The sequence below is a fragment of the Bombus huntii genome, chromosome 13 (genome assembly GCF_024542735.1).
Source record: "Bombus huntii isolate Logan2020A chromosome 13, iyBomHunt1.1, whole genome shotgun sequence".
NCBI classification, from domain to species: Eukaryota; Metazoa; Arthropoda; class Insecta; order Hymenoptera; family Apidae; genus Bombus; species Bombus huntii.
Genome location: NC_066250.1, coordinates 4,930,375 through 4,945,199, shown reverse-complemented (window position 1 = coordinate 4,945,199; position 14,825 = coordinate 4,930,375). Strand labels below are relative to the sequence as shown.

At 40.3% G+C, this 14,825-nt stretch overlaps 2 protein-coding genes across 9 annotated transcripts in view; one reads left to right on the top strand and one right to left on the bottom strand.

Moving 5' to 3' along the window:
* The window catches only part of LOC126872244 (RING finger protein nhl-1), a 61,619-nt gene that overhangs the window by 28,987 nt on the left and 17,807 nt on the right, over positions 1–14,825 (top strand). For all 8 annotated transcript variants that reach the window (XM_050631948.1, XM_050631946.1, XM_050631947.1 and 5 more), the window contains 5 exons: positions 708–941; positions 4,838–5,187; positions 8,356–8,631; positions 12,006–12,327; positions 13,716–13,933. In XM_050631948.1, coding sequence (XP_050487905.1) covers positions 708–941; positions 4,838–5,187; positions 8,356–8,631; positions 12,006–12,327; positions 13,716–13,933 — 1,400 coding nt within the window. The remainder of the gene's footprint in view (positions 1–707; positions 942–4,837; positions 5,188–8,355; positions 8,632–12,005; positions 12,328–13,715; positions 13,934–14,825) is intronic.
* Positions 1–14,825, bottom strand: part of LOC126872253 (cilia- and flagella-associated protein 251-like) — an 88,835-nt gene that overhangs the window by 60,118 nt on the left and 13,892 nt on the right. The window contains exons 2-3 of the mRNA XM_050631963.1: positions 2,660–3,148; positions 1,935–2,148 (exon numbers count right to left, since the gene is read on the bottom strand). Coding sequence (XP_050487920.1) covers positions 1,935–2,148; positions 2,660–2,829 — 384 coding nt within the window. The 5' untranslated portion in view covers positions 2,830–3,148. The remainder of the gene's footprint in view (positions 1–1,934; positions 2,149–2,659; positions 3,149–14,825) is intronic.

Below are 14,825 nucleotides of genomic sequence, written 5' to 3'. Positions count from 1 at the left end.
ACAAAAGCAATTATAAGAGGTTACATCTTGGTCTCCTGCTCGTCCTAAACTCGAGAAAGCGAGAGAAAAACGGATATCGATTTCGCGAATTAGGATTCGTTTGCTTCGTTCTCTGAAACGGGCGGTTTGACGTCAGCAGTGAATCAAAAAGGAAACACAGAAGTAAGCTGGTCGGGACAAAGCAAGACTTTCGCGAAACACAGATGTACACGCGCAAAATTAAATATACCAGCGTACGAGGTTTTTGCTTTAACAATGTATAATGTGTGGCCTCATCTTTATTCAACGAAGCCACCGCGACGGCGTATCCCTCGCAAAATTGGATAAAGTTTCGCGTTTCATCTAACGCGTCTCGCCAACCATTTGTCTCAGTTTCTTCCCACCCTAAAGGTGGTAACCGACCGTTCGGCGTCAAACGTAACACAATTGTCCTTAATTAAAAGCGACGATGCGAGCGAACACGAACGACAAACGGGAATAAATGGGAACAGGAGAGAAAAAGGAAGAGAAAAAAAGAAGGGCAGAACGAAGGAATCCGGTCTAGAAACAGTTCTCGTATGAAATTCAATTTCAGGTAAAAGCCGTACTCCGAGATCAAAGTTATCCTTCTGTTTGGAATTTCTTTCGTTTCATTTCGAAGGAGAATCATGGTTATTCCATTAAGGGAGACCGCAGCGCGGTTTTAACTTGTCTCGTATTGTCGCCAGGGTGTACAGGCCTTCCCGACCAACGTGACCCTGCAAAGATTCTTGGAATTGCACATCGAGATCACTGGGGAGCTACCAGACCCGACCAGCGGTCAAACAATGGAACGTTGCGGCGTTTGTTCGGAGAAGAGCTACTGCTCCCTCTGCGTCCACTGTGAGAAAAAGTGCTGCCCTGAATGCAAGGACGCTCACATGGACATCCTCAGGCGTGAAATCACGCGCATCAATTCCCAGGTAAGCCGTAAGGGCCACGTGCTCACGTGGAAATTCTTTTAAGAATACGTCGCGCTACCACGGACCTTTCGCCGTAAAAAGAATCGTGTTACTTGCCTGTTTACTCCGTGGAAATCTATTTTTGGCCAAGATATTAACCTTACGGAGGACTGACGAGCAGACTGCCTCTACTTGGGTGCAAAAAAAAAAAAAGATCTCGTCGTAGAAACATCGACTCGCTAAGGCGAGAAAAACGATTTCACGCTCGGACACCATCCATCCCTTTATCTTCGCCCTTCGATTTCTACTAATTTGCTGATTCCGCTTCCCTGGCGATTAAAAACTCCCGGACATCAATGGAGATCGGAATGCAATAATCTGTTTGATGTTGATGAAGATTCAAAATAGATCGTACAGAGTAGATTCGCGATCGATTTCTGCTTCTCTTTCCTTCGCCTTTAGCCATTGTTTCCTTATCTTTGTCCTTCTATCTATTCTTGCCTCCTTTTATCCTTTCCCTCGTTCTCTTCTTCCTCCTTTCTCTTAATATTTTATCTCTCCCACTCACCTCGTCCTTCCTTGCGTTTCCCACGTTCCCCTGTTTCTGTCGTTTCTTCCCTTCCTGCCCTATTTTCTTTTCTCTCTCTTTTCACATTCTATTCACATTCACAGCCGAAATTCGGAAATTCAGGATCACCCCAGCCGATCAAACATCCACTCGGCATACGCGACTCGATTTTACCTAGTCGTTGGAAAAACGTGCCGAGTCATACGTTTTTCACCGCGTGACTTTCAGTCGCTTTTATATCGGTTAACGACGCGCACTGATTTCACCGGCGATTCCCATTTCCATCTGTTTCCTCTCCCATCTCAGCGAATTCGCAAAATTCCGTACGATAAATTGTTAGAAAAAGAATAGAGAGAGAGAGGGGCAACGAATGGAATTTGTAAGTTACAACAGCTAAGTGAAATCATCATAATTATACGTATGAAATGGACGCGTTAACAACGTACCTGAGTGGGTGGTAACACGTTTTCCACGAATTCGCCGGCAACATTGCCCGGGGGATAATAAATGCAAACGAAGTAAAATTTGCCGCTGTCATCGTTGGCCAATCCGAGACCTATCGATTCCGTATTCTTCCAAATTAGTTGAGTGAAATGACGCACAGATTGCAAATCTTTTACATCGCACACACCATATTTGAAATAGTTACCCTCTGCGTACCTAAGGACCAATTAAAAATCCACTCGATTACTCGCTATTTCTTTCAAATGTGAATTCAATTGCCATAACGAATGTACGTTAATAGAAATTCAAGAAAATTAAACCTCGCGAAATTTTCGGCTCGAATGTAAAATTTCTATTTAACGTGCATAAACGTTCGTTAAATTATATTTTGAAAAATGATACGAAATTTTAATGGAATTTTTAGTTCAAGTTGTATTTTATATTTAAATTTAATCTATTAACCGGGTTGTCCCTTAAAAAACTCTAGAATCACGGAATTAAAAGTTATACATATTTATGATCTCTGGGAAATATGTATTTCTGCTAAATATCTTATTCAGATTGTTTTCGAATCTCGCTAATATAATCATGAGCCTCGTTTTAAGAACTTTTCTATAATACACGTAAAATATCCGCAAAAAGTTTCTAGAAATGTTCGAACATCTTCGCGATACACCGTAAACTGATTGAATTATATAAGTTAAAATAGCAACTTTAAAATACCAACCACATTTCCAGCGGATCTTTCGGTTTAATCTCATAAGGGAAGTCCCTCCAGAAACTTCGGTATATGTTTTCGCCATAATCAGGATCCGATCTATACTCGAGAACGTCTTTTTTCGCTATTGTGTCCGCCCATTCCTGCGCCCGCTCGTTCAACTTGAAAAGCATTTTCATTTCGTAAACGTAAAATCTCGCTGCAATGCCTTAAATTCTATTCTTGCCGTCTTAAATTTCAACGTCATGGAAATTGACTAAGGATCGCGATGTTATCGCGTTAATAAAAATGTACAGCGGCAGTTCTTTGAGAAACGGCCGCGTTCAATATTTCATAGAACCTTGTAAACGAGCGCGCCGCGTGAAGAATATTTCCGGATGAAATAAGAGCAGATCCTTGTATACCTTATCATCGATTTCTAATGGAGAGGAACCGTGATTGGCGCGATATTCATTATGCAGCGTCAGGAAATCTGCCACGAAATTCAACGGGAAATTCCTGAAACAGGAAAAAAAAAAACTAGGTTACTCCCTGTCCACGAGACACGACGTAACAAGCGTTTCAATCCGTTGCTTACTCCATTTTTAATTTAAACGCTTTCAATAGTCGGAGACATGTTGATTGATGTTTGCAAGCGGATATTTGAAAATATGGCAGGTGTGCTTGAAGGCATATCTTGTAGGTTTCAAGGATTTTTAGAAAGAATTACACGGCTACATGTTTCAAATCGACGATGACTTAGGTTATACGAGTCATGATGGATGAACAATCGCGAAGCAAATTCTCGCGCTCGTACATATTCGTTCGTAAATATCGGGGCGAATTTTAAATACAAACAACAATGTTCGAAACAAGAATAAACTGATTTCACTATTTGCAAGATTACGGTTACGAGGTTATTTGAGGTCTCGGATCAGATAACGATTTTTAAAGATTTTGATGATAATTTTTGATGTTCCAATAACCTTTCGTGTTTACTTAATTCCCCATAAATATTCTATCAACCGGAGTGTGCGTTCATGACACAATAAATTTAAACATTAAACATTGTTCGCGTAACAATAGTCGTTTCGACGAGGAGCACCGAAATCCTCCCCGACTTCTCGAACAACCCAGTGAAATTGCGGTTTCGGCGTGATTATGTCGAGTGAGGTGGTTTTGAAATTTTAGATAGACCCGGAAATATTGAAATGGAGTTGCGTACCAAGCAACTAGATTCGATCGGGATGAATACCGCGAATTCAGGTCAACATAACCGCGTACGTACAAATACGTGCTATGTATGTGCAATGCAAAAATAACCGGCCGGTATATTTACCCGCTCCTAATGTATTCAAAACAAACGCACTCTCCTCTGTGATGCGAATTCAGCGTTTAAGGGGAACGTGAGACAGAACGCACCCCATGTGACGGTCAGTGGAAAATCACGACAGTGAGAAATGGAGATGATTTCCATTGGACATCTTCGCCATAGAGTTAGCTTCTCAAAAATCACCATATATATAATATATATGTATCATAATATAATATTTCAAATATTCCAAATATACGAATATCTCGATATTTCGTGATAAAGAGACGCAAGTTTCAAAATATTCCAAAATCGAGTCAAAAAGGAATAATTTTTCAAAGAAGCTAAACGTATGTGTCTAATATCTCCAGCGTTTAATAACGCAAATATCACAAATATTGAAATCTATAATGGCAGAAATATTTTACCTGTTCGTTACGAGCGTCGATCGTACTCGATACACGCATCCGCACGACCGAGCGATAACTAAAATCAACAATACGCTACGCAATCGCTGTGACTCGAGGCTGTCAATACGCTACGCGACGGTTGAACTTCGTATCGAGAAGGTTACCATTCCAAATATTTCAAACACTTTAATTACCCAAATCTACAGCGTGTCGAATATATAATATTCCAACTAATATAAAGTTCCAATTAATATATATAGTATTCCAAATATCTTAAATAGTCGGATCTATAATATTGGAAATAATATAATATCCACTAAATAATATAAGCACAAATACTCGCATTTTAAACACAGCTCCATCGTAAGCAGGGCTTTTCAAATATCCGAAAATCTCTGGAGAAGGAAATAATTTCTAGAAATTGAGAGCGCAAGATTTTGTCTTTTTCCGACGATTCCATCGATTCGATAAAAATTCTGTTTACAGATACGCAGGGGGCTGCACAGGTTGCAGGACGCGCTGGCTTTGGTAGAGAAAAACACATTGGGACTACAAACAAACTGTGCCTCGGTCGCGGAAGAGGTGGACGAGATTTATCGGAGGCTGAGCAAGGCTTTGAAAGACCGCACGGAACATCTGCGTAACGAGGTCGATCGATACCTGGGCACAGAGCTCAGAGGCTTGATTCAGCTCAAAGAGAATCTGGAATTGGAAATCGCGAATATCCAGAGCAACTGCGATTTGGCGGAGGCTCACATCAATGAAAACGTGCCATGGGACGATTCCGAACTCCTCGATACAAAAGAGCTTTTCCTGCGTACGGTGGAATTCATCAGGTTCGTCTCATCGCCTTTAATCTAATTTCCTTTCTTCTCTTTTTCTTTCTCTTTTGCCACAGACCTCTCTCGAGACCCATACAATTAGAAAATATCGTAGAATCAGCCACTAGTTTCCTTCCTGCTAATATCGATCTTCATATTTTCTTGCGGAAATTTCGATTCCTTTGGCCTCCTCCCTAAACCGAAGATATTTAATCTCTCGTATTTCCTTAACGAGCCACCCTTGAACCAGATGGAAGCCCTTATGGCTTGTATTACGAAAAGGAAATTCCTCGCAATGTCTGTTTAGTTGTAAAAGCATGCGCCGGATTTATGGAACACGTAGTACGCCTCACGGAAATTCAGATTAAAATTCGTTGAATCAAAGAAGCGGAGTTTCCTTTAAGGGTACTCGCAACCAACGGGACTGGAATGCAATATAATTAAGTACAGAGAACTAACGAAACACGAATTTAGTTCGAATCGCGTCACGGTTGCGTTTTAATTGTATTTCATCGGTGTAGAAGTGACACGATGGAAGTGACATTAAAGGGAATCGAACGACGGGAGTATTTTGGATTTTACAGGACCAGGATCTTTGGAATTCGTTTCCTATCGTTTATAAGCGTTGTTAGAATCTAGAAACGACCTGGATCCCATGAAAATTCATTGTGGACTCTGCGGAGAATAACGATCCCCTTGAAATATAAAGTACCTTAAATTTGATCCACGAAAAGGCAATCTGCTAGACGCGTATTTCGTTTTTCGTGCTTTATCGAGCGTCAAGTTTATCGTCAAACCAGGCCACGATCCCTTAAATTACGACTACCACGTTTCTCGTTTTCTTCCATCGCGAAAAGTTCGCGCTCTATCATTTCGCTCAACGTTCAATTAAGAAGCAACAAATTTTACGCCGAGCCGTGCGTTTTGTAGATAACTGGTACGTTTGACGCACGATGCCTGCAGCCACGTACACGCGTTCCTCTGCCATAAATTTTCACGAAATAAAACCCATGGTTACATACGCGGTCCGTGAAACATAATTCAGACAATGAAATGATAAATCATCCTCTTTTTCTTTTTTTTTTTTTTATCTGCGTTCCCACCTCTTAATTTTTCTTCATTCAGTGTTTAATCTGCAGCGCGCGTGTTTGACATTTTCACGCGATATACGGCAATTTTTTAACTCGCCAGCTGCGAGATCGTGAATGGCCAAGTATTTATTAGTTTGCCGGTGGATGTAGCGAGTAGAGGAAGCTAACGTAGAGAATATGAAGTGAAATGCAACGTAGAAAGTAGCTGAACTCTTTGAAGACTCTATACATTAAAAATAACCTTTTAACGTTTCACTGCGTAACAAAATTCGTTCCATTTGAAGATTACAGGGGGAAATATGAAAATATCACGAGCAAAAGGATACACGTATTTCAATATGACGTAGTCAAAAAGAGGAACCATTTGCATTCGATTCAAACGTATTGTCGTCTAGCAGTAGATGACAAACGTGTCAAGTTTCGTGAAAAAAAGAAATAACGGCGAGCCTAATATCTAAAATATGAAATCGATATTTTCGACGTAAATATATTTCAAGAGAACTCGACAACAACATTTGGTAAAAAAGCGCGTTCGCGTACGAAGAACGAAAAATGTGATTCAGATATTTCCTTGCGTGATCCGCGTTTTTAACGTGTTCGTTTTTACAAGACAATTTACAAATTTACTGTAAACAATGAAATATCACGACGCGGATCACCGATAGAACGTAATTAATCATCCAATTTAATCAGCTGGTTTCTTTCGAGAGTATTATTCTCCAAGGAGAATATTCCTGCACTAGTCAGACACCGCGGTCGAAAAATAATGAAAGTTGCGTTGTAATTTTATGGAAAGCACGTGGCACGTTTGTACGCCTCCAAATTGCTTCTCCGATATTCCATGAAACTTTTTCCACGGCGAAACATGGACATGCACCTGAAACAAGATGCACAACGGCTCCAGATAACTTTTACACTCGATCTTCCGCGGCGCATAATGTAAATGGAACCTTTCATCTTCCGAACTTGTCGAAATTCTGCTTACCCTTCCACTTCGTACGCGACACGGCAGCATACTAACCACCTTTTAGTTTCAAACAGTGTTCCCTGTTTTCGCCCGTTGCGGTTATTATTCTCGCGGAGAAAAGATTACCGAATAGGAGGGACGAGAGACGCGCGTAAGAAACTCCGCGAAATATTTAAAAGCTCTCCTTGATACCGTGATAAGTATGAGCCGAACAAGGGCACAAACAAGAGATCAGCTTTTTCGTATAAAATGCAAAGGCTGGGAAAGTTCGAGACACTCTCAGAACTTTAACACTTTTCGTTAATTCTGTTAACTTCTCAGGTAACGAAATAGTTGAACAAACAAGTTTATTTATAGCGAAAAGATGGCGTAAATAATTACTTTCTAACTTAATAATTAATTTAACCGTGTTATAGTCTTCGGATTTCTCTGTTCCAATTTTATTCTTGCCTTTAATAATATAAGAAAAGAAGAAGCATAGAATTGAAAGGAGAAATCGTGCGCGTCGAGGGTAGTCTTCTCGTATTTTCCCGGAATATCGGAAATTTATTGAAAACGGAAAGTCAGAAAACGGATTGCGATGGAAAATACTTGGAATAAACGCAGCAGAATTAAACTAAATTCGTATTTCATTAATTTTCTAAATTTAACCACGACGCTACGATAAACCTATTTCGAAAGGAGTCAGATTTATCGTTTTAATTAAAACGTGTCAAGGGACGTAGAAAATATTTCAAAAACGCAAAGGAGTTAAGCTAAATTTATGTTTTATCATTTCTCCAAATTTAACCATATTATCAACTTCCTCGAAAGGGATAAGAGATTTGAAAATACAAAAGCCACTCCCTAAAACGTACTATGTCCCTGAGATATAAAAATCCTATTTGTCTTTCCCCAGGAACAAATATTCAACTTCCGCGAGAATTAACTAACCGTCTAACAAAAATTTGCTTGGCAGCGGATCGGTGCTCACGCCAAGTCGAAAAGAATTCCTGAAAGTTGCCCTCGTTAAACGAAACTTTTTACTAAATCCCGGGAACCTGTAGCTGACTCGTAATAATGTAACTCGGCAAGAAAGGCAAAAATTTCGTTACAGCCCGGACTAATTTACGATCCTGGTTGCAGGAACTTCGAGTACGAAGCCGGGGATTACAGTCGGCGAGTGCGTTTTGTAATGGCGCACGATCCGAACCAACTGGTCCTCCATGTAGCCGGTTACGGCGAACTGAATATCAAGCCAGAAACCGGAAGCGGAGGATTGCTGGGTAGCTCGAGCAGTCTAGCACCTCCCGGAGGATCACCGGGTCTCATGAGAAGCAAAAGCGACCATCGTCTGGCTTCGCAATACCGGCAGCAGGAGGAAGAGCGACTGGCGAGAAATCGATACGTGCCCGAATACGAGTAATTATCCCTTCTACTTTTTCCTCCAACGTTTATTTATCGTTCGTTCGTCTTTCCGTGGCAAAAAATTCGACTATCTGCTAACTAATAGGCCGGCCATAAAACGGTTCACCTTCTTTGCATAATGGCGTTCGATTTTTCTAAATAGAGAACCATACACCGGCGAGAAAAGTGATGCTTTTTTCGCCGGCGTATCTCTTATCCTTATTCTTCTTTTTCCTGTCACGATGCTCGGGCTAGAAAAAAAAACACAGAAGAAATAAACCGAGGGAGATAGATAGAATTTGTGCGAATATTCTTAGAGATCAAGGGGAAATGTATTGCGCAGGTTATGGTTGCTTCGCGCGTTAGAATACGAGTCGGGTCTACTGTTTATAAAGTAGTTGGCGATACGTTTTGCAACCGAAGTGGTAACGTTTATCTCGTCAAGACAGGGGAAACTTGACTTGGGAATGCGTGGCAAATGATTTTACAACGATCCTCGAGTGTTTCGAAGGGAACAATGCGGCACACTGTGCAGCAAAGAAGTATCTTTGAATGGAGAAACTGTGTCTGCCAGTCCGACGAAAGGACGTATCTCTCCGAGAAAATGACGACGGCAAGAGAAAAAGAGACATTTCGTTGGTAACTAGCTGACCGGTAAAAACGTGTTTGACCGTGGACGCAGATTACTTTGGAGTATTGCCAAACGGCATCCGTGGTGGGCATACATTTTTCAGGATGTCCCACATATCTATTCTAGCAAATGTTATAAATACACGAGGCTCCACTGGCTGTATCTTTTTCCTGGCGTGGGCCGGGCAACAACTTCCTCGAAGCCGAAATAGGCATGGTCGAGTTTAATTACCGGTCGTTTCGTGTAATACGCACACCGGCCGGTCTAATAACCCACCTAGTCAAGATGTAAATAAAAAGTCCTCTTGATATATAGAAACTCGCGAAGGTGAGTAGGAGACTTTTACGAATACATTATTTGTGTTATACGCAGCATTTTGAAATTTTGTTAGCACCGCGACGGTATCTGACAGATGGGATCACATCGGTGAAGTTGGAAATAAATTTGAAAATGTATATAGAAGTTACAAGATATTTAGCGCAAGACTATAATTCGCCAACATGAGAAAAATATGTTAACAGTCCAGTTATCCACCGTAGTGATAAGACTCGATATTTAGCGGGACCATCTCTGACTAATTTTTTTAATAAACATACAATTGCAGTGGACATCTTGTAACTTTCACAGGTATTCAAGTCGGTTTCAAACTTTGTCGATATAATCACGACAGTCGTGTCTGACTACAGTCAGTGACAATTAAATATCAAAATGTTTTATATAACATGTAGTATATGTACGTAAAAGTTTTCTATGCTAAATGTGCAAATAACAATTAATTAACGGAAACGTGCAACCTACGAACGCTATAGCGTACCGTGTCCTCGATACGGCTGCAAGAAACTGCAATTAACGACGTTCTCGTTGCATGTCTATTGTCGCTAATTCGGTAGTTTTCTGACTGATAATCGAGGGTAGTTATATGAAGCTGTAGCATGCAAATTCGTCAGCCTGGTTCGTGCACCGAAATTTATTACAGCGACTAGTCGGCATTTATTTGTTTTACCAGCTAGCTCGGAGAACGACTGAATTTTACTCGCGCTCGAAGGGACTTTACGCAGTCTACAAGCATCGACGATTTAAAGTTGCAATTTCAATACAGAGACTTGAATAATAGTAGTTGAATATTTGATATTCGATGTTGTATTTCACAGTAGCGTGAGAGTAACTGGAAATTACTTTTATCGGTTGTCAACGTTCCCATCAAGGCAAAATTGTACAAACGTTTCGAGAAAACGCGTTTCTAACTGACAATAGACATATCAGTTGCTCGCGGAACAGAAATATTTCATATTAGGGTCCTCTTACACGATAATTTATCAACTAATGATACGATGAATCGACAAAAGTTACGAGTTATTGGCCATAAACTGTTCTTTTCTAATTTTAGAATTTTACATCGAACAGAATAACGAACGGTAATTTGTGAAATTGTAAAAACAATTTTATCATCGTGTACTGTATAACTTCATTTGTTTTATCACCAGGCTCGTTATTTATAACTTGCGATTTGTAACTTGTGAAACTCTATTAATAACATCAATTCGATTACGCGAGAGAGCTCCGAAACGAACGAATCTATTTAAATAAACGTTGAATAAAATTTGCTAAAGTCGAATTTCAAGTTCGATATTGTTTAATTTCCCGTCCAAAAGCCTTCATAAATAGAAATTAATATCTCGCGTTTCGAACGTGCAAGAGATTGCGCCACATGAGCAAGGCGCAGCACATTTGAACGAGATCAATTATCAACACCGTACACGATCGTTCTCCTTGCTGATCTTCTCTCATTATACGAAGCCATCCCTGTGTCTGCGAAGCGATAATTAAGCAACACTTGGATAAACCCGATGAATCTATTACTGTGCACTGCCTTGAAAAGCAGATAACCCAGTTCCAGAAAATCGCGAGCAAGGAAATGTAGCGTTTTCATCCGTGCCTCGAATTCCATTCGAAGAAATTAATCGTTAAAAGTGAATATCGTTGTCCCTGCAACTAGTGAAACGAAAGATGAATTATAGCGGAAAGAGGAACAGAGTCGCGTTAAATTTTAATCTCATCCTCCTGTTTTTACGTCCATCCTTGTGCTTCTTTTTTTTTTCGCCGCTTCGATTTCGATGGGATCGTTAAAGCGTGCACTTACAAAATTGCTATTCGTTAGTTGTGCGACGTATCTGCGACACGTGTCACTCGAAATTGCTAGGACAGACGATGGCCGATCACAATGCAGAGACGCTTTATTGTCAGATGATCTTAGTTCGATTAGAGTGGACGTTCCAGCGGAATTGTTCATGACAGGCCGAATAGTATTGGGATATCTCCATCTTCTTCCATCGTCTTGTCCCTAATTCGTGGAATTCATTTCAAACATTGGAAATCAAATTTTCAATATCGTCCATGTAGAATCTTTCAACTTTAATATTCGAAGGAATTCAGTGAAGTTTAGCTAACGAAATTAATTCCATATATCGTATTACGTTTGTAGTATTAACTGTCTAGCATTTTCTTCCACTGTCTTGCTCCAAATTTGTAGAATTAATTCGAGAAATTCGAATTAAAATTTGTAATATCGTCCGCCTAGAATCTTCCAGATCAAACGTTCGAAAATACCAACGAAAAAATCTTCCATTCTCTTGGCCCTAATTTATAAAATTAATCCAAGACGTGAAAATCGAAATTTGTAATATCATTCGCCTAGAATTTTTGAAATCTAATATTCGCAAACACCGACGAGGAAATAATAGAATTATTGTTGCGACAGGTACGATGCACCAGAATACGAAGTGCCGAGGAACAAATCGAGATACAGAAGTCGATTTATGCGACACCGGGACGGGGACGATTCGGATGGCGACTCGAGGTCGACCGTGAGGTTTACGTCGACGCCACAGGAGCCCTCGGGACTTCGTGAACGTGTCCTGGACACAGAAGACGCGGCACGCGGGCCACTTTCCGGGATTTTTCGACTCACAGACTCGCCGCGTATTATGAAGAAGCTTCAAGAATACGAGAGAGCCGGAAAAAGAAAGAAGGAGGAACCGGTGTCACATCCTGCTCAACAACCTCAACCACCAAAACCTCAGGTTAATGAATAGCAATTTCACCCCTTTAATTCCGACCACGGTTATTTCAACGCTACGAAACTCTTCCACGAGTTACTTCAATAAAATACTCAGTAGCTTTTTTGTCTCGCTTGTTTTCGATAGAAAGAAAAACTATGCAGGGAATTTAGCTTGTAACTACAGTATATCGCACGCGAATCGTTGAATTTAATTCGAAAAAGCGAACCTCTGTTTAGCCGATGCCGTTCAGTTTGTGCAGTTTTAACGGTGGTTATCGATTTCCTGGTCGACTCCCACCTCTCGTAATATTCTCAACGTTCCCGTAGCTTTCTCGACTAAAGAAAACAACAGCCGGCGCCAAATGAAATTATCGTGTTTACAATTATACCACTGAGATCGTATATTTCGAACGATCAATTCGATTCGACCACGACAACGTAAAGCATATATCTGCCTGATCAATAGTCGAGATCTTCGTCTTCTCGAACAACGAAAACTATCGTTACGATACATGTGAAAACCATTTCTAAATTAAATCGTTGACTCGATTGAATTTCTCAGTTCGTCCAATTCGTACGATCGTATTTAGTTTGGACAGTGACGCCACAGTAGAGAATTTTCACACGGATTCCCATATTATGACAGGCGATATACGCGAATGGATCGTAAGAGACGGTTCGATGGGCAAGCTCGGCGAAAGTAGCTTCGAAATCCCGCGTTATATCGCTTGGATGCGATTCAACGGGAACTAAATTTTTGATCGTTCGATCTATATGTGTATAGTGCCGATACACACGACTCGCAGGAAAACGTATCGCTGTCTCTATGGACACGAAAAGGGTATAAATCTTGAATTTAAAGTAATTGAATATTTCACGCCGGAAAACAGAAGCGTGCCGCAATATGAAATGTATACTTGATCTCGATTCATAAATATGTAAATAATACGAGACACGAGTGAATAAATTTAGTTTGTAGTTGGCCGTTGTATATTTTTGTACGAAATTCTATTATAATACAAATGAAACATATGAATACACGAATATATTTTGCTCATCAAGAAAAAAAGGTTAATCTGTTTCTCTCGTGTCCACTATGCGACAAATCCTCTCTCTTTGTCCCATTACCACACATCAATCAAGGTTAGCATTTTAATGCATCGTCCACGCGTGTGACGAATCACACGGTCAACGTGAAAAGATCTCGACTTGTCCGTAAGCACCTAATCACCAACGAGTAATTTATCCTCAGACTTGGCTCATACAGGAAAACAGGAGAAAGGAATAATGGAATGTTTAAAAAATTTGTTAAAACAATGGAATATGAGAAAAGATGTTAAGCCATTTAGCAGGAAATTTCCACCAAGTTATCGTAATGTACTCGTTAAATATATTCTTTTTATCGCGTAGGTCCAAGTCAGAAAAGTGCCGACAGCGATGGCGAGACAAACCAGCGAGGATGACGAGATTTCTAGGATTAAAAAACAGAACAAAACGGCGGCCACACCTGCGACTGAAACGCTGGAAGAACGACAACCAGTATCCACACCTACACCTGTTCATCCACCTCCAAGGGAACAGTCTGAACGAGAACCGGAAGAACCTGCACGAAGACCGATGCCCGCGAGGTTCGTATTTAAAATTATGCTTCGTTTTGGCTAAAGTAATCCCTGCACCTGTCCGATTTGTTAATACAATAAGCTCGCTGAGACAATTCAGATACCTGTGATTGATAGTAAAATATACAACTCGATCGAATTCGCCCATAACATTAAGTCACCAGGATCTCGGTCTGCGCGCGTTCCAGTAGTAGAGGCGCGTATCTAGTCGGACAGGCTGATTTATGCCCACCCGATAGAAACCAATCGGTTCGATGGAATATTCCAAGTTCCAGAGGCGGCTTCTACTCAATCTCATAACGTAGTATTACCCTGTAATTGGTGAATTATGTGTGTGTGTGTGTGACAGTATTAATGAGACACTTTTATTCCGGAAACCATTATTCTTCTTATCACTTTACTTTGTACGAAATGTGATAACTGAAGAACTATTTAAAACGACGATAAATAATTTCGATATTTAGAACGTAATTTGATAGCGTTCATTTCTGAAGGTTCAAGTAGCAAATTAGAGTCTCCTTTCTTGATTTTCGTTTTTTCTCAAATATTGGTCTTTTTTAACTCTTGAATTATACTTTGCTTGCCCAGCATGCCTCGCAGTTTAAACTGACGAACGAAAGGTCAGCGTAATATATTCTTGAAAATGCTTCTAAAATAAAAGAGATTCCTATCGACATAGCGAAAGTAATTTTGAATTAACGAACGTAGGAAGAGATGAGAAAATGATTGAAAATGAATGGCGGCATTGTCGGTCAATAGAATCCCGAATTGAACAATTCCGCACCTATGATCCGCTGTTGATCGTTTATGCAGCAGTTTATACCGTGATCTGGAATAGGATTTTGGAATACACGCAACCACAGAATGGATGAATCGTAGGCGGATGATTGCGTTATACGAG